This window comes from Harpia harpyja, chromosome 11, assembly GCF_026419915.1.
Source record: "Harpia harpyja isolate bHarHar1 chromosome 11, bHarHar1 primary haplotype, whole genome shotgun sequence".
Lineage (NCBI taxonomy): Eukaryota > Metazoa > Chordata > Aves > Accipitriformes > Accipitridae > Harpia > Harpia harpyja.
The window spans coordinates 2,001,241-2,023,873 of record NC_068950.1 but is presented as its reverse complement, the minus strand read 5'-3'; the positions used below and the strand labels follow the sequence as shown (position 1 = coordinate 2,023,873).

At 38.8% G+C, this 22,633-nt stretch overlaps 1 protein-coding gene across 7 annotated transcripts in view; it reads left to right on the top strand.

Annotated features, from left to right (window-relative positions):
* The window catches only part of CRTC1 (CREB regulated transcription coactivator 1), a 44,889-nt gene that overhangs the window by 9,129 nt on the left and 13,127 nt on the right, over window positions 1-22,633 (top strand). For 5 of the 7 annotated variants that reach the window (XM_052802321.1, XM_052802319.1, XM_052802318.1 and 2 more), the window contains exons 2-9: window positions 11,297-11,413; window positions 13,021-13,068; window positions 16,011-16,148; window positions 16,943-17,004; window positions 17,903-17,997; window positions 19,354-19,439; window positions 19,831-19,874; window positions 20,155-20,375. In XM_052802321.1, coding sequence (XP_052658281.1) covers window positions 11,297-11,413; window positions 13,021-13,068; window positions 16,011-16,148; window positions 16,943-17,004; window positions 17,903-17,997; window positions 19,354-19,439; window positions 19,831-19,874; window positions 20,155-20,375 — 811 coding nt within the window. The remainder of the gene's footprint in view (window positions 1-11,296; window positions 11,414-13,020; window positions 13,069-16,010; window positions 16,149-16,942; window positions 17,005-17,902; window positions 17,998-19,353; window positions 19,440-19,830; window positions 19,875-20,154; window positions 20,376-22,633) is intronic. The other 2 variants (XM_052802320.1, XM_052802316.1) reach the window with 1 other exon arrangement.

Genomic DNA, 22,633 nt, shown 5'->3' with positions numbered 1-22,633 from the left:
CTATTTTTATCTTGCTTAATGAGGGCATCTCTGCTTTTATTTCATCTTTTCTGAGACATTTCAATAGGAGGAATGGGGATGGTTTAGGAACTTTTTTTTTTTATACTGGGCGCTCATTCTGCGTCGTTCTCTGAAGTGTCGTCCATCAACCAGCAAAAAGATATGTTGGCCTGCTCAGAATGAGAATTTGCTTTAAAAGTACATTGTTAGCTAATAATGATCATTAAAATAAATAGATTTTGAGAGCATCGTGCTGGATTTTACCTTCTTTGCCTTCTGGATATCAAATAATCAATGAGCTTCAAGTATGAGTCCTCTCTGATGTATTATATTGAATTATCAGCAACATACATGCCTTGCTTTTTTTTGAAACCGTTTCAGAAAAGAAGGGTGGCATTTGCAGAACTGACATGGGATCTGGTTTGTTTTTAAAAGCAGTGCAAATCAGGTTTGGTTCATATTGTAGCTTAGCTTGGCGCTCTGCCCGGTGATAGAGCAGAACTCTGAAGAATAGTCACTATTTTAAGTCTCTAGTTGTGCTGTATCCTGTTTTTACTTGCTACTCAGTTGTGACTGTTAAGTTTTAAACAGTAAACCTTTGTTCACCAGAAATAGCAAAGTGTTTTTAAACACAGAGTGACAGCCTGTGTACTAAAATTTATTATTATTACTTTATTTATTTATTCAAATTCTGCAAGGTGTGTTCTTACTGATTCTTTGCTCTCAAACCCCAAAACATTAAGTAGTTGATATTAGTTCATTTTTTGGAGAAAGTTAAATGCAGCTAATATGTAAAGAAGTGCCACTGTTCAAAGTTCTGCTGGTGTAAACCAGAAATAAATAATAAAAAAACAGTTGCAGCATTAAATGCTACTACCTTCTTCCCTCTCCCCTCCCTCTTTCTCTGGAAAAGTTAAACATTCTGGTTTGTTCTCTTTGGGTTCACAAGAAAAAGGATTTTTGATTTGGAGTGTAATGCGGATTTGGGGTGGTTTATAAATAGCAAGTGTACGTTAGGGGGTGAGATCTTTTCACTTTCACATGAATTCTAGAAGACATCTGGGGGTAGAATTCCGAGTATGTGTGTAATTTTTATAACCCTGTTTTCTCACAATTTTATAGCTGAGGCAATCTGGGGAGTTGGTTGCAGCTCCTGAAGGAGAATCTAATGGTGCCTTGGAATTTGTAGATGACTCATAACAGGACAAAACAATCCAGTTAAGTGATTTGAGGTCTTAAATAATCTCTTCAACAGGAAGGTGAAGAAAACATCATGAACTCATGAGTAATAATTGGCTCTCTTGGACTGCTAGAAGTGCAGTGATCGCTAGTTGGCTGGGATTCAGCTGATTCGTGTTTAAGCTTTGCTGATCAATATATATCTCAGCTCTTATGAATGAAATTTATTTGACTGGACTGTAATGCTTTTAGCAAAGCAGTATTACAGTTACCAGTTGGGGGAAGTTTATTTTAAGTTGGTTTATAGTAGTGACACTTTGCACCTCAGCTGCGTGGGCTAGGGCTGCGTCTAATCTTTTTGGGTTTGCTTTTTCTCCTGTTCTCTGCTCTTCGCTACATGAATCAGCCAGGTGACCAAGACGGTTTTTTGATGAGGAATAACCTATGATAACGGCTGCACCTCGAAACGGAGAGAAAGCGATCTTTGCCTTTGCGGTTCTTTGCTTCATGGACGTGCTAGCTGCAAAAATTGAATGGTTTCAGATAGTCCCAAAAATAAACCGATAGGAATACCTTCCTCAAATGACTAGCATTGTCATAGGCACTGGAGATAAGAACTTATGCCATCATCTTCTTTCTCCTTTTCAAAGCACAGCGTCATTCAGGACTGCCTTAATTTTGTAGAGGCTTTTGTGCAGCTGCAAGGGACCCACATAGGTGTTTCAGTAGATGCACACCCTTTGTGACCTCGCAGTTTTACTGGTAAGCAACTGGAACTGCAGCATATATGTAATACTATCAGGTAACCTTTGAGCTTAATCATGTTTATAAAATCTTAAGTTAGCTATCTTGCTTTCCCCTTTCCTCTGACTAGCAGTTTTCACTACTCTAATGATGAAAACCCCTTCTTCTGATTCCCAGTTTGTTTTTCATGGCATCTGGAGAGAGGTCCTGTTTCATTTCAAGCTCTGGCCCTGTCATATAGCGGGGGAGGATTCTGCTTCCCCTTCCCTCTGTGCAGAACCCGGTACTGAGTTCATGTGAGCTCGGATGCTCACAGGCTGTAGCAGAATCCCTTTGGTTCTGGTCCTTGAATATGTCACCTCCCGTTTTGTTGTCAATTTCTGAAGTCTTGAGAAAATGTGGGTATTTTAGTGCATTGGGACAACCCTCAATCCTCCAGCAGTGTATTTGGTAGTGTACTGTAGCTATTCACTGGTAAAAATCAAGTGCAGTGCTGGCCTTGTGTTTGCAGCTCTGCTATGAGTAAAGAGTTGGTTGTGAAATGTTTCAGTGTGGCAGAAACAAAGCTGTTGCTCTTTTGTGGCTGCTAAATCCCAATATATTACAACAGATTCCTTCCCTAAAAAACCAAGAAAGCAGCAAAAATGCATTTTTTTTCTTTTCTTGAATTTTTGTTCTTAATGACTGCGTTTGGCAGGCCTGCAGAGTTTTTCTGTTTGTGTCCTGACATGTCGATGTGATAATGGAACAAATACTTGAAAGTGACTTAAATGACAGTTATGGTGATGGAAGAGTAAACAATGATGTAGCAGTTCTAAAAGCATGGGTTCAAATCCAGTTCATACCATATGTCTGGATTTTTTCGTGGTAATTTTCACTTAGTTTGTAGTAGACATTTGGCTTCCTGTTTTGGCTTGGTAGTACTTTTCTCTGCAATATCTATTGCACTAGGATGCTAATAGCATTAGAAGGCCAAATATGATTGGCAGAGGCAACAAGGGAAACTTTTGCTCGGCTTGTCCGCACTTGTCTGTTTCTAGCCAGTGTTAAAATCTTCACTTTTACGAAAATAAAAACATACTAAAATAAAAAAAAAAACAACAAACCATTGCAAAACATTTTGTTACAAAGCTGATGATGGAATATTTTAAATCCCAAGTGACCCAGACAGAGCAGCTGCTATCACTGCGGATTATACCTTTCCTCTAAACTTCAGACTTCATTTCCTTTACCAGTCTTCCTGGGAGGAACAGCTGTGCATTTGGATCCGCTGCTGCTGTTGGATCAGTACTTGAAACTGCAGGAAATAAGTTACTTTAGAAATCTGGCTTGATGGCGTTTCTTCCTGATTGTGACAGCCCAAATGAGAGAGAAATGCAAGGGATTCTCTTTTCTTTTTCTTTGATAAATTAATCTGTGTAGTCTGTCTCCATTAGCCAGGAAGAGTTGTGAAGAAGCTAGCTACTCTCTTTCTATTCCAGCATTACTCCATGTGCCGTGTTCGCTTTTCGTTGTTGCCATGAATGGTTGATTATTCAGAAGCAAAAGAACAGTGTCACTTGCTTTGCAGCAGGCACAGTTAAACGTGTTCTGATTTTGAGAGGAACGCAGTTTTCAGAGTTCCCTTTTTATACCTACAGCATGCATTAGCTTTAACAGGCTGATAGCAGACTGCGTGCTTCTGTGTATTTCTAGATATTTTTTTATCTAGCTCTGTGGTCAAGCCTTTTTCTAGAGAATCAGTGTCTTTGATAAAAGAGCTTGAACTGTAGTTTCCTGATACTGCACCTTTTTCTTTATAATAGGCAGAGTAGCATTAGGTGCTCTGAAAGACAATTTAAAAGAAGCGGGTTTACATCATGTGGTTTATTTCCCTGTCTTATCAGGACATTCTTTGGATTGAAGAGGAACATCTATCATATACACACTTCTGTGGGTGCATGCTCAGCTGAAGGGGATGGTATTGATGTTATTAGATTGCATCATCTGATTTTTAATTACTTGGAAAATGAAAGTAAAGGGCTAAAATTGCAAATAGACATCCATCTCTTCTTTAGCCACCTGTTCAGCTATTAGGTAATATGTGTAGGTGGATTTTAATCTGTAACATCTAAATAATTGAAGTCTCTTTAATTATTTGTAATAAATTGTCAAAAACCTGATAGAACTAGAAAAACAGTCAGTATTAACTTCTCAGTTTCTCTCACACTGTAAAAGCATTATATAGATTAAAAAGTCAAGCATTCCAAAAGTCTTTCCAATCTTCATTCATCTCCTTCTGCGTGAGCAGTATGATAGTCTTTAATTAATTTATCATATATTCCCCACTCCCCTAGTGAGACCAAGACCCCTGCCTCTTTCAGCACAAAAATAGATAATGGGAGGCTGTTAAATATCTTGATTTATCCACATTGTTCAGTGTATTGCTCTGGGCCTTAGAGCGCACCAGTCAAACTTTGGTTTGCTGATAGGATAATTAAACCCCCAGGGTAGTGCTCCGTGCCTTACACTATTAAGGAGTCTGAGTAGTTCAAAAACAACTTAATCTTTACAATACTTTTGTGGTGTGATTATTCTCATTTTATAGAAGGATAACTAAGATGAAAGCAGTAAAATAGAAGAAATTGATGCTATGAATGTCCATTTTGATATACTTGGTACTCAGGAGGAAGACCCAACAGCAGGTCTTCAGTTTTTAAAGTGCTTTATACACTCACAGCACAGGTCCAATTGATTCCAGAAGTAGTACTTTAGACCCCAATTGGTAATTTTGACAGACACCTGATATTTTGTGTTGAGTAACCTGAAAATTAGCAATTGCCTCTGAAAAAGGCCTTAATTGTTCATGTAGTGTCTTGAGGAACTTTGGTAGCAGAGAGAGGACAGAAATGCTGGCTTGCTGTAACATGAGGCCCCATTTTCTCGTCATTCGTTTGACTCATTCTTTTCATACCTTCCAGCTTCCATGAGAGTGAAGATGAGGTTTGCTGAGACATCAGCTTCAGTAGGCTGCCCTGAAACATAATGTGAGATTGGACCATACAGCTGAGTTAGTCTGAATGTTGAAGAAATCATCCTTTTGTTGGCTCCCGCTGTTCTCTCCTGTTTCCCTTCTACTATCAAAAATTCATCTGGTTGTGGGGTGAGCAAGTTAAGAGAAACCAAGCTAACCCACAAAGTTTTTTCTGCTAGTTCAACGTCTTTAACCAGATTTCTTTCAGGTCGTAAGAGTTCTTGTGCAAGGAGAGGGGCAAGGTTATACAGCTTCCCTGGGAAAGAAGAAGCAGCCAGAGCACTGGGACTGTGTTCTCCATGGTGTGATCTGCTTGGTTGTATTATAAAACTACATTCTCCGTTGCTCATGAACCTTTTTTCTGCTAATAACTTTCTGTGTCTTCTCATTATTGATATTAATTTTAGGTTCTTGGCTTTAATGAGATTGTCTGGGTCTGTTGATGTACAGAGGGACTGGCAGCTGAATACCTGCTATAATTAATGAAATTGTGGCTAACATTTAAATTTTCTTTTCCTTGGCTTACCAGGATTCTCCTTTATTGATTTGTGAATCTTTCCTCGTTTAATTAAATAATTTCTAGACAGCTTTCATGGAGGGTGGTTTTAGTAAATGAGCAGTTACTTTGATGTATATTAATTTTAGAAATTGGTTGGGTAGCAAGTGTAGAGTTTTTAAAATTCCAATTCTAATACGACCTTCAGAATATTAACAGAAAAGGGTTAGTTTGAGGGGAAGGGAGGAGCCAAACTCTTTTGCTAGTCAGAGCAGTTAGTTAATTGTTGGATAGGTTTTGGTAAATTGGACACAAACGTCAAGAACTTCTTAAATTTAATAGTTAGATGGGTAATTAGGTGATTTTCAGCAAGCAGCTGTATTGCCACTAAATCTAAATGCAATAACTGTGAATCATTAAATTGATGTTAACTTGTCTTTCTTTTTAAGACTGTATTTGCTTTTCTTATCAACATGAGGATTGTGAATGCGAAGAAATCTCCCTTTGAAGAAAATACTTCCACTGGGATTCCACTGAGTAACTGACTTGTCTTGAGGGTTTGTTTGACTTAGTGTTCAATTTCATGTTGGAGAAAGAAGCCAGATTAGTAGTTTGGGAGACTCTCTGCCTTCTGGTTGCTCACAGGAGAGCAGAGTGTGCACACTTGGAAAGTTTCTCTCTTGGTGCCCTACCTGTGTAACTTGAAAAGTCCAGTTCTGACGATAAAAGGGCACTTGGTCTCTGCTGTGTATCTTTGGCTTTTCTGCAGAGAGGCCAGAAATAGTAATATAAGTGCCTTTTCATTGAGGCAGACCTTTCTACCAAGGGTTGGACTGTGAGTTCGTTCCTAGGGAGAGATCAGAAAATAGCAGTGACATATTATTGAGGACGCCAAATCAATCCCAGACAGTTTAAAAACTCCAGGCAACTGTATATTCTTTTCTGTGGCAGGTCCTGTGTCTGGTTGCTTTAGGGGAAAGCCTTCCTGAGAAATTTCAGATGTATCCAACTGGGAAACTTCGAACTGATTTGAACAACAGGATTTACCTATAATGCAGTCTCTAAAACTTCCAGATAATCCTTTAAACAGAATTTAATTTCCAATTAAGCTTTAATAATACATTTCTAATTTTAATCTGTACTCATTTTGCTGCTCATTAGCCTCAACATGCTGAAGAGAAAGCTTTCTAAAGTGAAAAGCTAAAATTTATAAGAAAGCTTGGTGTGGAAACTGCAAGCCAGCAAAAGAACAGTTATCATGAAATCTTACTTCCTGTATTCATCAGATATCTTAGGGTTTTTTTTATCAAACGGACACTCCACCCTTTTATTACAGTTATGGGAATCAAATTTTTATGTATGAAAAAGGGCATTTTAAAATAAACGGTTATAGTGGATTTTGATTGACTCAATTCCAGTGTCAGATTTGCCCTTTGATTACAGTTAAGTTCTGTCCATAAGTTTGTAATTTGCCCAGAATTTTGGGGGGAAGAATTTAGAGAAGTTGAAGTGTTGAATTTTAATAAATGCTTCCTTTGATTCGCATCTGCATATTTTGGACACTTAGAAAGTCTGTAGGAAAACTGGATATGCTTTTAGGGATATGTTTCCTTCTTCTTTTTTTTTAATTGTATAACTTGCATCTCTCCCTACAAACACAGCTGTATATCCAGCAAACTTTAACCCAATCTAAATGGAAAAATTGAGGTAGTGCCTATAAATGGATTCACATAAAAGCTAGTATCTGGAAGAATGTTCCATTGATAGCAAGTCAGCAATTGTGTTAAATCTAATATTTTTGATTTCTTACCAGAGTTGTGTGTGTCCAGTTCCATTAACTAGAGTAAGATCATGTCACGTTACTTGACTGTTAGCTGAGTTAAGAATGTAATTGCTTGCAAATTCCTAATTACTACAGGGAAAGGTAACGATTCCTTTCCTGTTCGCTGTAAAGATGCTGCTACTGCCTCGCAGATTGTTACTCTTGCACCTTTGCAGAAATTTACTGGTTTTAATATAACTTAAAATCTGGTGAATCAACAGTGTGTCAACCTTTTATTTGGGGAGCATTTTCAGCTATTCTGCTTATGCAGAGGTATTTGGTTCTTAACAATTAGATTGGATTTTAACTTAAAGTCTTCTTTTTTTTCTTTGAGTAGCATAAGAGAAATGCTGGTGGAGGGAATATTACAGATTCAGTTAGGATCTGTCGTTTGGGAAACATTTCTTCTGAACAAGAATGCCAAGCAGAAATAAAATGGTTTAACAAGCAAAAGCTTTTTCCTTACCAAAAGCTTTCTCAGGAAAGAACTGGAATATTTAGCAATATTTTCAACTGTCAAGGAGCTATTATCTTGGCCACATAATACATAAGTGGAAAAGCTGTAATGTAGAGTCACTAAGTTCTCGTGGTTCAAGAAATTAATATATCTGGTGAACGCTAAGTAATTCATTATTGTACTTCACTATCTAAATTCATATAGAAAGCAAGTTGCCACTAATTGAATCTAACCCCAGGAGATAAAGCTAGAGTTGTCATGAGACTTCTTAACATTTTAAGAGTAATCTGAATTTTTCTATCAAGAAAAGGCTTTTTTTTTTCTTTTAAAATAAAACCCCACAATCCCACCTTCAAACCTAATCCCCAAACCCCAAATTGTGCAATATACTTAATTCACCTCACAAGGTAGTTGTACAGAAAAACGAGGAAGTGTTCTTTTTAGTCGCAACCGATGTCTGTTTTAATTTTCAGTGCTACTTTTCTTTATGCGCAGGTCCCCTTAGTAAGACTCAAGATTCCAGAGTTATCTCAAAGCATAACAGTGAAATTTGCAGGGTTTTTTGCTGGTCCTCTACTTTGAAAAACTTGAACTGATTTTGCTTGAGATCTCCTGTTGGCATGACTGTATGGTCCAACGTCACAGTATTTAAAAATGCTTTCTTACCAGCTAAAAAGCTGGAGATGTGAGGCGCTCAGCAAACTGGTCTGCTCTGCTTACACTTGATCTTCATAGATTGCAAGTGGCAGTTGTTGATAGTCTCCAATAAACCGTGTAGTCTGGGGGCCGCTCGCTGTTAAAAGGCAGGAGGCTGAAGAGAGGAACAAATACAGATCTACACGCTGGTGTAATGATATATGATAGCAATAACAAGCAATCAGTTTTCTTATTTTTGGCACAGATCTCCAAACGTGTTTATTGAAGGTAGTGTTACTAAAATTAATGTTACAGCAAAGCCATTTAACAAGCTCATTTTTGAGAACTGCTTTAGTTCTCTACCTCTTGTGTTTCCTCATTTCCAAGTTTAACTGCAGTGGAAAGACAAATGGTCGTGACCTCCCTGTTACATTATGCTTTGAGGTAGGTATATACTGGGGAAAGCCAAAACATTAAAAATCATAAAGCAACCCCCCCCTCCCTGGGTGCCTTATAGTAGGTTCTTTAAAAGAAACCCACACCTGTTGAAATAGTTACTTCAATGTTTGGCACAAATCCCAAGCAAGCCTTTTCTTAACAACAAAAACATATGTACGGGCCAGGCAAAAAGCACAGCTAGTTCTGATATTGTGCTTTTAGTGATCTGCAGCTATGAGTTAGAGGGGCTGTGACTCATTAAGTGATACCAGTGCAGAGCATTTCTCTAATTTCATGTATTGCTTAGAGAGCACTGGATTGTAATTGTGTGTCAAAAGAAAAGGGGGGGGGGGGCTTTCCTGCTTTTTAGATGGCATCTTTTTGAACGATTTGATAGGGCACACTGAATATTTTATAAATCTTTGGGCTGAGGGGATTTATCTGCCCTTTTGTTAAGGAAAAAAAACATCAGCCACTTTGTGACTGGTATCCTGCCTGAATAGTTGAGGCTTTTGAGAGTGCCCGTTCCACAGAGAGGTTTCATCTCTTAAGAGCTGTCTCGTAAGTTTTGGATTAATTCGGTCCCTCAGCTAAAGCATAACAATTTTGGCTGTCTATGTGTTTGGAAATTGGTGGCTTCTAGGGGAGATTCTGTGAATAAAGGGTATTTGAGTTACTTTCCTAGGGATAGTTTTAAAGTCGGAAGAATACATGCACTGTTTTCCTTGGGGTGATCTTGTTTTCTCGTCCTCTATTCAGGGACTATTTTAATATATATACCCCTAAGTGTCGGCGTGATATAAGCAAACTGGTCCCTTTTCTCTCTGTCCTATCTTGGTGCTATCAGTGTGCAGTGTGGTATCTTCACTGTCAACACCGCTCAGCATCCCTGCTCGGGTTATTACTGTTTTATCAGAGGACTCTGCATAGATCGCGTTGTCAACACGGAAGGTGCTAGCTCTTCCTTCGCTTTGCTAGATAGAAACATCTTCGCTCAACCTCAGGGCCTTTGTGGTAAAGTTGTAAAGGCAGGGCCACTCCTTTCCATCCTGCCATTTCCTTTGCTTGAAGGAAGTGTAAAGAAAAAAACCTGTGTAAACATCCAGTTTTGGGGATGCTGCTTTTTCTAGTACTTTTCCAAACTTTGCTCTGCAAAACTCTGGCATTGCAAGGCGAAGGCTTTCGGATCTATTTGAATGAAACTAAACCAGATTTGTTATGTACACACTACAGTACCTTAGCAACCAACCTGCATGTAGTCCAAGATCTGAACATTTAGTCTTTAAACAATTCTTTGCTACCAATCTAGGAATGTTCTTGCATTTCAGAGTGCAAAAACAGCCTATCTAGTGAGGAACAACATACATTATAAAATATGTACTCCTCCACAGTGGGAGGGGATGCTACTTATGTAAGCTCATTTCTTTGCTACCTTAGTTGTAGTTTCTTGAGTCGTTGGAAGATGCATCCATGGGAGCAGGATTGTTGTGTTCAGGTGATTGCAAATTCTGCTTTATCAGTGTAAAATTGGGCTTCGATGGCAGTGTGGTATTAAATCTAGAGGTGTTGAGTAGGAACATTACAGAATTGAATGAGAAATTACTTTTAATATTGGTACTACTAAACTAAAAAATTGAGAAAGGTAGCTCTTACTAATGAGCTGTTGAGATAGTATAGTCTTCTGACAGAAGTGACAATGAAAATAAGTTGACGTTTGAGTAGAAAAGAAACTTTCTCTTACACACTGTTTTGTACACCAGAAATGTATACAGCTATGGGAAAGCATACTAGAATATTTTAGTAGAGAGGTGTCATTCAGAACTGAAGAGTGTTATCTCATATTTACTGAAACTTTGCAGACTGTCACATTTATTTTCATGTTTACCTGTTCAGGAAGGAATTCTTTGCTGGTCTTTTTCTTTGGTTGGGTTTTCTTTAAAAACCTCTGTCTCTGCCCTTTCTACAGGGCTTTTCCTGGTGCAAGAAACTAGAACACTTATTTAATGGTGGAAAGCTACAACTTGCTATAACATCTCTGTTACCTAGATTGCTAAAAGGTTGAATGTTTGGTTAAACAGTATCCTCAATATACTAAATTAAGATGACTTTCTTATTTGTATCTCACACACATGAACAGCTGGTTAATTTTGATACTAGAGTCATGATCAGACTGACATGGGTTTTTTACGTCACGGTTTTCAGAATAGCAGATGACATAAGAACCATGTGGTTTCACGTGGTGGTAATTTGTTGGAAATTGAATATGATCAGTGACTATGAAGTTGATTTTTTTTCTTCCCTCACTTTACACTATCACACAAGACCTAACATGGCAGTTGGCCAACCGTGCTTTGTGGAGAAGGTTGACATTCACTCGCAGAAGTCGAATTCATGCTGTTTATAGATGGGATCCATTCTCAGTGATAACGGACATGGTGTCAAGTTGAGTTGGTTAAAACAGTTGAAAAATAAATGAGTTGCCCTTACGTTTTCCTCCTCCTCTTCTTTTAGTTACAGCTGCAGAAAACCCAATATTTGCAACTGGGACAGAGTCGTGGCCAGTACTACGGCGGGTCACTGCCAAATGTGAATCAGATTGGAAACAGTGCCATGGATCTCCCTTTCCAGGTGAGTTTAATAGGGTGTTTCTTTCTTTTTTTTTTTGATTAATGCTGTGCCTGGATGCTATTTTTAACTCACAGGAGACCATGAACTAGCTGCTGGTTCAGAACATAGCACCATGGCCTCAGCAGATTGCCCTGTTTTAAAAATTTTTGCTCTTTTGGTGTGGAGTATAGTTGTGTATGGGATGTGTGGATACTTTTGTATTGTAGATATCTAGTGTTAGATATTAGTTCTCCTGTCCCTGGTTGTGATGCTTTTGTGTCAAGAATATGCAGAGGCGATGCAGTTTCTTTGTCAGTGAATGTACATGGTGGTGGTGTTTGGGTGTTTTGGTGGGTTTTTTTGGGGGGGGGGGGTTCAGTACCAAATTCATAATGAAATCTTCTGCTAAGATACTGTAGACTCAAAGCAAAAGTGGAAGCAAATAAGGGAAGGGGATGTGGAAAGTGCTGGGAGATGGGGGTGTGGAAGAAGGTACTCCATGGTGGTATGCATGTTCCACGGGCGTAATGCGTGGATTTTGGGAGAGGAGAAGGGGGAATGGAACACAAACCAGGATCAGAATAGTCACTTTTCTTTGGGCTGGCTGAAAAGTAAATGTAGGGATGTACGGTTTTGAGTTTTTTTTCCCCTGCTGTTGTGACTCCAGAGGTAATGCACTATAAACAGAAGATCAGTGTTTATATGAATATTTTGCTGTTAGTAAGCATGTTTGGTCAGAAGATACTGTACAGTGGATAGGATTAGGTGATGGATACTTTTGGGACTCCTGATTTCTATAGTTAGTTGATTTAGGGTGCTCAAAATAATTAAAATTTCTGCGTTGGTTTTCCTTTTTTCAGTAGTAACATTTACATTTTCATCTCACAAGGATGTGGTAAGAATTAAATTTTGCAGTTTGTGGTTTTCCGATGAAGGCTGACTTAATAAATATGGAGAAACTATTGATGACGTCCGCTAACTATGCCTTTTGAAATAGATGTAGACAGCTGAATTTGTGGAGATTGAAAGCTTGAATCTTGTGCAAGAGGAGAAGCAAATGTCTATTTTAATCTAGTTGCCTTTAGGGAATACAGTGCAGAGGTTTGTAACGTTATGAAGTCCTTAGTATCACTCCACAAGCATCTGGCCTCTTCAAGATTTTTGTCTTTACTTTCTTGTTAAGGAGGTTCATAGTTACTGTTCTTTTTAAGCAATAGTATTTCAGTATTTTTGTGCTTGATGGCCATTACTGATGGTTATTACATAAGACTCTTCTAGTCCTGAAATTAACAGAGTGCTTGAAAGTGAATATTTAAAAATTTATGAATGACTGAAGGAGGATACGGAAACAAATTGTTCTTAAACTCCAGGTTTTTATATATTTTTTCACACACACACCCCCACACCCAAAGCTGATACTTTTACAGGTAACAGTATGGTGACAAGCAACAAAATAAAGCCATATATTTGTATCAATGATGAATGCTTTCCAGGTTTTTCAATTTTAAGCTAAAATACGATGAAATTGCCAAAAGATACTTGTACGATGTGCCAATCAGGTGAAGCCTGTCTGGTTGTCTCTGGTGAGAGCGTTAGTGTCTGAGAATCTTGGTTCTTTGCATTTACAGCACAACGGAGCTCTGGCAGAAGCCTTTGGAGCAGTTCCTGTCTCTTTGGTAAACAAGTATTTAGGTTTGTGCAAATACGTATTTAGGACTGGTGTACTGTTTGCCCAGGTAGATACGTATTTTAGCACATGTTACACTTTTTCTGGTATGCACAGTATTTATTTGATTCACCGTCCCAGCTCCAAAGGAGTTACGGTCTGTCACATAAATACAGGTTTTGCCATGCATCCCAGTTTGGAACATGCATATTAATTCCTGTACAGACTCCCTGGACTTGCTATGGTCTGTCATGTGATTACTTATGATTTATGGGGGATTAATTTGATGCAGACGGTGGTTTATTTGGCACTGTCTTGGCCTGTGATTTAAGCAATCTCTGAGCATGTGCACTTAGCCTGCATGTTAAACTCCCATCGGGAAGGGCAGAATGATTACCCAAATGCTGCTTGTCACCAGGAGGCACTGAAATGTAAGCTGTCAGTAGGTACTGCTCCTCTCTTTCCCCCTCATCCACCTTGCTCGCTTTTACTTCTTAAGTCAATGTCTTGATAAATCTTAAAGGGACACTGTTGCTTTAGACCACCGAGCTTTTTCCTTCCTGTCTGTATTTAGCTGCTTTTCTTTTTTTTTTTTTTTTTTTTAATGTTTTGTGGAGTTTTGGTTCTGATCTCAAATCCTTGAATGTTTTTCAAGGAAGTGAAACAGTTCTAGTTCTTCATTTTCCAAATAAAATGGATGCTCAGATCAGTTCTTTCTTTTTTCTTAATCACAGTTGTTTACTATAGTTAAGTATCACGTGCCCTGCAGGGATGGGGATTTTAATGAAGGCATGTTGCTTGGTGTTTGGTCCAGAGTAAGTTTCATGGGATGGTTGCTGAGAGAAGCCAGACCTGTTGGAGGTGATACCCATTTTCTCAAGTGTTTGTCATCTTTTCTGATTTCCCTAAGCAGGTTAGGGATTCACTTTGGATCTTTGTTTCTGGAAAGCCAGAGAACAGCATTGCCCAAAAATTCCTTGCTCTATAAATTGTAGCCCTGTGACAGGGCATGGTCCATGTTTTTTGTGCCACTGTTGCACTCAGATTAGATTTTTGTTGTGTTTTTAATATGGAAGTTGTGCCAAAAAAAAAGAAAACTTAAGAAAGAACTATTTCTGCATTCAACTTTTTGTCTGTATACTCGTATGCGTTGGCATCCTTTTAAATTCCAGGTAAGGTCTGCATTCTGTATGCTTCAGACTGGCTTCTCCTTTTTTAGTAACATTGTGGTTGAGACCACTGGCATAGGAAATTGCTTTTCCTGTTGACCTTCCAAGCATGCATGTATTTGCAAATTTTGCTGCCTTTTGGGTAGAATTGATGTCACAACAGTACAAGGAGGAGTTTGAGACCTTTTGTTGTTATTTTGGAATTACGAATATTCCCAGTTCTGTGTGGTGCCAGTTAGGTAGAACTAGGTTGTTGCTTAGTGTTTGCAGCAGAGATTAAAGCAACATGTTTTAATTTAAGTTACTTAAAATTGAGATGCTATGACTTGAGGTTTCTAAGTTTTCATACAAGAAAGTTGTACTTGCTAAGGAACTGAAGCAAAACACCATGATCTTAATAGCTAAGAGTGCAGTAAAGAGTCGCTGTGCTCTCTTGCTAGTCCCATGTTGACTTAAGCAATATTCTGTTGCATATAAAGTGTTGGCCCTGAAATGAGAAAATAAACATCACAGCCACTTTGCATCCATTTATATTAACACAGGTTGTGTGTGCATAGAGGGAGAGGAGACTAATATTTGCTGAACAGAAAAGAGTTTAAAATAGTAGAAGGACTCTTTTAAAAGTTATTACAAACAAAACATTTAAAAATAAATTAAAACTTTTTAGAAATAATAATTTAAACAGCCAAAGCTGGACACTTTAATTTTTTTTTTTTTTTTTTTTTTTTTAAATGTGGAAGCCAGATGGTTTCATGGCTTGGCAGACAGGACAGTGCATTTGCCACGTGCAGCACCTGAATGGAGGAGGAAATTTTGGATTTCCAAACAGATGGTGTTGAGGGACTCAGCAAAGCTGTTCACATTGGCAAGGAGTGGAAGACTGTGTAGCTTTTTTTTCCCCAGAGACCCATATATTGCTGTTGAAGTATGAGTAGAGGTTGACTATTCGGTACTTCCTCCTCCCCCTCTGCCCCCCGCAGGTATACACTGGGAAGGACTTTTGAAAATGTAGAAGCTTTCCAGTTTAGCCTGGGAATTCATCTTCCCTGTCCTTTCTGTGCTGTCCTCAGTCTCTGAAATCACTTGCTGACAAGTAAACACTCTCAAGATATCGGTGCTGATAAGATTCAAGGTGGAATCAACCCACCTAGGTTCACTTTGCAACCTGAATGAACTGGAAATTAAAAAATACTGGATGTTGTAACTTTTTCTAGACAGAGGAGGAAGGAAACTGCTTTTCTTTTTCTTTTAATTGTATCAGTGTCCCCTTAAAATAATTATGCTGAAAGGAGGGGTGAAAGGAAGTTTTGAGAGAACGTGGCGTGTTCTGGTGAATGTTAGGCTCACTGTGCATCTTCTTCCTGCATCTCCTGCCCTTGTAGTTTAAGCTCTGGTTGTCAGCATGTTCCTTCTGGATGCATGCTGCATGCTGCACCGAGGGAATGGAAACAGCAGTTGTCAGTAGGCTCCCTGCCACACTCGCTTGTGGTATTTTAGAGATACAAAGGTTGGAGAGCAGTGCTGATTTGTGAGAGGGCAGGTCTAGCATGGTCTGCCTCCACTTGTCTCTAATCTCTATCTGGAAGAGATAGCCTTGGTAATTGCTTTCCATGGCTATAGTGAAAATGTTGTTGGAGGAAAAATTTACATGGTTACACTTGTCCATATCTTTTTTGCGTTTCATTCCTTAGACTAATACAGCCTTGCATACAATATGAATAGGTTCTGGGCAGACTGCTCGTGTATGTGTTTTTCTGCTTATAATTTCATGTGTCTCTCTCAGACTCCTTTTCAGTCATCGGGGTTGGACACAAGCCGAACAACTCGGCATCATGGTCTGGTGGACAGAGTGTATCGTGACAGAAACCGTCTTGGCTCCCCACATCGACGCCCTCTCTCTGTGGATAAACATGGAAGACAAATATCCTTTGGTTCGTGAGCTGGCAGTGAACACCTACCTTTTCAACAATATCACAGTTCTCAGTTTTTACAGTTCCCTTCTTCCTCCCCTCCTCACCTGTCAGCAGAGTTGCTTCCCATCTCAGTTAATGTCATCTGCTTTTTCTGAACTGTGATCTAGTCTATAAATACCTACTATTCTGTAAAGTAAGCATTTACCTTTCTCTGTTTCCTCAGCTCTAAGTGGGGATAATGATACATATGAAGCTGAGAAGGATTGAGATCCTTTGATGCAAAAGGCAAGGCAGTCTTGGTGAAACTGAGTTTCCCCTCAGAACTGAGTAAACCCAAACCAGAATAATTTTTTGCAGTTCATTGTGCTTTTTATCACGAGTTGATTCTTCAGTTTAGCATTTTCCAAGCACTATTTCTTCTTGCCATTTGTGAAAATGAATTAGCTTATTATTTCTGACTGGCTTAAAATGTGCCGCAATCAGACTGGCTTGGTGTGGCTAAAGGGGATGTGTGAGTGGGAGAGTGGAGAGATGACGGCTTCTCAGGGAAGAGTTAGATGCTCAGAAAAGGAAAAGGAGGATGGTTGTCCTGTTGCTCAAACATTACAACAATCCAGGTAATGTTTTGTTTTCAGAGTCCTTTTAAAGTCAGTATGTTCCCCATAGGGACTCTGCTTGCCTTTCTCATGTGAGCTTAGTGGTTCTGACAGGGTAATTTGAATTATTCCTTAGGAAAACATTTCAAATAGGCCTCCTGCTTAAATGGGAAAGTGGTGTTCTTCCCCTTAACTGATGGAATCACGTGGACAGCTGTCCGTATGGCACTGTGTATCTGTCGCCTCCATCAGACACAAGCTGGAGAAGGTTAGTAGCACAATTGTGTGCATGTGTTAGTATTTGGACTGCGTTCCCTAATACTACAACACTTTCATGTGCAACAAAGGCCTTTATTGTTCCCCACAGCAGTTGGTCATCTGAATTGCCGTGCCTTCCTGAATTTAGTAATTTTTTTTTCTTCTATTATGCTAATTCTTTTAGATGACCTGCTTTTAAAATTAAGGTGTGTCAGCTAATGTGTTCTTTTTAAAGGTAAGTCTTCCCAGATGTTGCAAGGCATACCCCAAAATTGTTGAGTTGTAAAAGACTTGGGTATTTCTCACTGTGCAGAAACTGGCTAGTCTGCCCTCGCAAGCATTCGAGTGGAAAGGAGCACCGAGTTGCCTGTTCCTATCCCTCATGCTCCTGACGTTGGAGGTGCCAAGTTGCCTAAGTGGTGGCCTACATTCCCAAGCGAAGGACAGTTCATCATGAGAGATGTATTGACCGTGGAGGTTCCTGTCTCCACAACATACTTCTGTCCTGAACCAGTCATTTTCCCTCCTTCTGAAACAGGGATGCTTTCTTTTCAAAGACTAGTATAACTAAAGAATGTATAAGCAGCTTTCAACTTAAAAATTGCATTATTTGATCATGCATAATCTTAACGTAGCATGTCAAATTATTTTCTAACGATGACAACCAATTTATCCTGTATTCCTCTCAATCCCATTATTGAAACAATTGCTCTTCAAACTTGAACTAATTTGTTCTGTGAATTGATTGTTTCACAAGGAAATTGTGCCCGGTATATGCAATATATATAGATTTCGTTTTCTAAATGCAGAGTATTCAGGTTTTACTGAGTTGGTTACATTTATCTGAGATGAAGCATTCTTTTATTTAGAGAAACTGACAATAGAAGTTTTTTTTGCCTTCCTTTCAGGACAAATTCTGATTCTGCCTTGCACCAGAGTACTATGACTCCAGCTCAACAAGAATCCTTTTCAGGAGGGTCGCAGGACATGCAGCAGAAAAGAGGTAAACAGAGAAAAACAGTGAAAATATTTGTAACATTCAAAGCATTGTACTTCAGATTATATGCACATGTATTGGTGTTCAGCTGTTTCCATAAATACATGTATGCATAACACTCTCTAGATTCAGTTACACAGGAACTAGAACAAAGGACCACATTTACTCTTCTGGGTACTGAAATCCAGAAAAGATTTTACAAAGCTAAGATACAACATCTTTCTGAACCCTGCATTCTGTGATTCTAAGACTTTGCCCTATGGGTAAAAGTAATCTGGGCTTGTGGGACTCTGGTGGTTAGACTGATCTCAGTGGTACTAGAGGTTTGCAGTTTGTAGTAACTTCTGGACAAGTGTAGAGATCACAGGCATTTCATGGTCAGTGATCCAATATCGTAAAGCAGCAAGACTTCATCTAGTTTTTATTTATGGGATTGAGATCACCAGTGAATATACCCTTAGAGGCAGTGCTTACAAGCAATACTCTCTGGTAACATTTCTAGTTACAAGCTAGAGCAGCACAGCCCTCCGGCACTAACAATTCTGGTGCCCTCTGCTGGCTCTTGTTCCTGCTGTCAGTTCAAGAAATAGAGTAAAAGCTCTTAAATCTGTGTAGAGAAATTTAATCCTTAAACAACCACCCGGAGATAGGTGAACGTGCAACACTCAGATGCATGTGCACTGTACTGCAGCAATTCCATATACTTCTAGAGCTGTAAAACATTAAATAATGATCATCTTAAACTGTATTGCGTAAATACAGATTTATAGTCATCAGCGTGAAAGGCTCCTGTTGATACATCTCTCTGACTGGGCTTTCTTTTGATGTTTCTTTGTCACCTTGCTATTAGCATGATGAAACAGTTGATTGCTTTCAACAAACAAATGTGCTTGGAATATGGAGAAGTAACAGCTTTATAGTGTTTCTCTATCCCAGGGGAGGTGGTCTGGATTTTTCCCCACTGGAATCGTCCTGGTGGCCACCTGTTGGATGTACCAGGTGTACATCACTTTTTGCAAAACGCAAAAGATAGGAAAAACTAGGTCCCAAGGTACACTCTTCCATTTAGATCTAAGCAGACTAAATTGGAGGCCAAAATTTTTTAAAGTATTGGTTTTTGGGGGTTTTTTTTGTTTGTTTTTTGTTTTTAAGCCGGTAACGTCTCCTTGCTATTTAAATACACTTTTAGTTTCTTCTGGTGTTTGTTTTTTTAAATTTTGATCTCATAACAGTAGAGGGCCACTTTCATATTCATTGATAATAGGTTACTGAAGAGTTTCAAATGGTTAAACTTCCAATCTGAAAGTTTCTTACTGAGAAGCTTAATATTACAATATGATTTCTTTTGTTCTCATTTTTTAGTTTTATTACTGACTGTCCCTGGAATGGAGGAAACCACCTCTGAGCCAGACAAAACCCTCTCTAAGCAAGGATGGGACACTAAAAAGGTAGGAAGCTCACATTTCAAAGTGTATAGGTTTTATTTTCTAAACATATTTAGGTAAATTAATGCTCTAAATACTGTCAACCAAAACAAACTGCTTGCAGAGAATAGAGATTAAATGCTGTATTTAGCAACAAATCACTAAACATTAGATCAGAAAGACACTTTATATGTATGTGTGCATGCACATGTTTGATTAAATTTGAGTCTTGTTGGACCAATAAAGCAAAAAAGGTGACAAATATCTTCTAAGAGCTTCACAGAGCTCTTGTGTAGAAGAATAGCTCTTCTGTAGAAATGTATTAAATCAAATAAACCTCACTAATCGAAATATATTCTAAGTATTAATCTCTAGCGGTACCTTTGCCTTTAAAAATGTCTTCCTTCTATTTTAGACTGGGTCATCAAGACCTAAATCATGTGAAGTTCCAGGAATCAAGTAAGTTTTGAGCAATTTTATTTTTTTAAAGAGCATTGAGCTCTTTAAGAAAGAATGTCGCATATTCAATGTCCTCTTGCTTTTGAGTTTTCTGAAAAGCCCTTAGAATAACACTGTAGTAGATACAAGACCAGACAGAACCTCTATGAGTGACCTCTATGAGTGATCCTTTTTTAAAAAGATTTTATAAAGGTCTGTCCAGGCTGAAATTTAAACTGACATGTGTCTTTTTTTGTTTTCTTTTTCTTTTTTTTTTTTTTTTCCTCTCTCCCTTATTTAGCATCTTTCCATCAGCTGACCAGGAAAACACTACAACACTGATTCCTGCTACGCATAACACAGGTGGCTCCCTGCCAGACCTGACAAACATCCATTTCCCTTCCCCTCTCCCAACACCGTTAGATCCTGAGGAATCCACATTCCCAGCCCTGAGTAGCTCCAATAGTACCGGAAATCTTGCTGCCAATCTGACTCACTTGGGCATCAGCACTGCCAATCAGGGTAAGATCATAACTCTGAGGTGTTTTTACAGATTGTCCACAATATGTCACTTGTCTTAAATTATGGAAGTTGCATTGCTGAGTATTACTGTTTTGTCTGAGAGGTAATTGCACTTCACTCTTGATTGACATGTCTTTATGAACAAGTTTTATCAAGCCATTTCTGTATGAAAAAGTGAAAAAGCTGTATTTAGTTATATGACTTAGAAATTGTCTTTCATTTTTCTCATGTTCTTGGTGCCCAAATCTGCTTTTTTTCTTTTTTTTTGTTTGGTTTTTTTTGGTTTAGTTTATGTATAAGACTGCAGGAGAGACTAGCATCCAAAGCTGCCTCCCTTGTAATTCATTGTACTTAAGCTCAGCAGCACTTGTGTTATGGAAATATCTTAAGTAGGCCTTTTGTTTTCGTTCCTTTAGAATGGTTTTTTTTTTTTCAGTGTGAGGATTCTTTTGGAGAGAGGACATTGCCTGCTTCATCTGAAGCAAATTTTCTCTTTTGAGCAATCAGGAATAATGTGGAGCCTTTACAAGGTGTGCTAGTTTTTGTAAGGTTGACTGCTTAAGTTTTGAAAATATCCTGAATATTCACGCTACATAATATAGCGGGGCTTTGGGAAATAATACCAAGTGCACACCTTAATTTCTCACAGCTCTCACTATGGTGCCTTTGTGTTGAAATTGTTTGCCTTCCTAGCAGTCTAGTTTTTGTTGCTGTTTGAGCTGTTCCGCATGGTGAGTCTGAGTTGTGTTTGTTGGGGTTTTTGGACTTTGGCAATACTGATAATTTTATTTTAAAAAACCAAACCACAAACAAACTTTATTTGCCTTGCTGGCAGTTTATAATATACTGATCACCTGATAATTTCAAGATTAAATTTAACTTTATAGGCAAATAGCCTAAACTGGTGATTGTTACATTTTAAATAGTTTCACTGGGTCATACTCGAATAGTTGTGAAGAGGATTGCATTTTTTTAATTGTCAGGGACAGTTGCAGTCAGTTGATTGTTAGAATAGAAATGAGGCATTGTATCAAAAAATACAAGTATATTTCCTGTGTTAAGCAGGATTCCCTTACCCACTTAAAAATCCTCTCATTTTTTGGGAAAAGGAAATAATTCTAATCAGGTTAATGTAGTGTTATGACTGAGCAGTTATATTTAAGAATGAAGCAAGAATGCGGTTTAACCATTTGAGTACAGGGTCGGCCAGCAGCTTTCAGCATCCTTTAACAAGTTTTCTGGTCTCAAAAGAGACTATACGAAGTTTCGGAGATGGGCTGTCACTCAAGTAGAACTTAGTGAGTCTGTGCGAAGAGAGCTATTGTGTGTATAAAAAGAAACAAACTGCTTGCATGGAGTTAGGCCAGATTGGGCCGCTAAATTTTTTGCCGTACCCATAATTAGCAAAGTAAGCGGTTTAAAACCAAACCGGTAAGTATGTAATTGCTTTGACAACATGTGCTGATCTATCAAAGACATAACAAATTTAAAAGATATACTCATTGATGATTTTCCTGCTTCTCTTTGGAGACTATCCCATAGTTTAATCATCGGCATAGTCAGTGTTTGGTACTTTTAAAACTGATTTTTCCAAACCTTTCTTGCCTCTCTTTATCTCCTAGCTCTTTAGCAGAAAACGTAAAGGCTTTTGAACCTTTTGCAGGAGCTCTGTGCATTGCACAGGCATGCCCTCAGCAGCCCCAAGAAAAGGTGGGGAAACAAACACCTGTCAGGTTACAAAGAACTGCCAGCAATTTAAGACTACACATTTGTGCATTTGAGTTTGTCAGTTCGCTGACATGTTCCGTGAGACGGTGTTGATTTTGCAAACATTGCAGGGGAAGCCAGGCAGTCTTCAGAATCTGCGCAGTTTGAGCCAGTTTGCCTGCTGGCTCCCTGGCAGCCCGGACTTCCTGGCTCCCTGGCAGCCTGCCTGGAAGCCTTGAACATTTGCCAAGTGCCTAGGAGCTCGCAGGCTCTTGTGAATTCCTCCTTTCTGGCAGCTCTGGAAGAACAGCTCACTAGCTAGATTGTCCTGAAATCACTTTCCAGGGTGTCTCGGTTCCTCTAGGGTGAGGCAGAAAATAGGAGAGGTTTTAAAACTTGCAGATTTTTGTCTTGAATTTGAACAAAATTACAATACTTGAATTGTTTATCCGTACCCCCTGGTAGGTCATGGCTCTTTAGAGTGTGAAGGATATTTCCTGCCTTCCTGTGCACTGGTATGCCATTAAAAATGGAGTACTTCCTGTGTAACC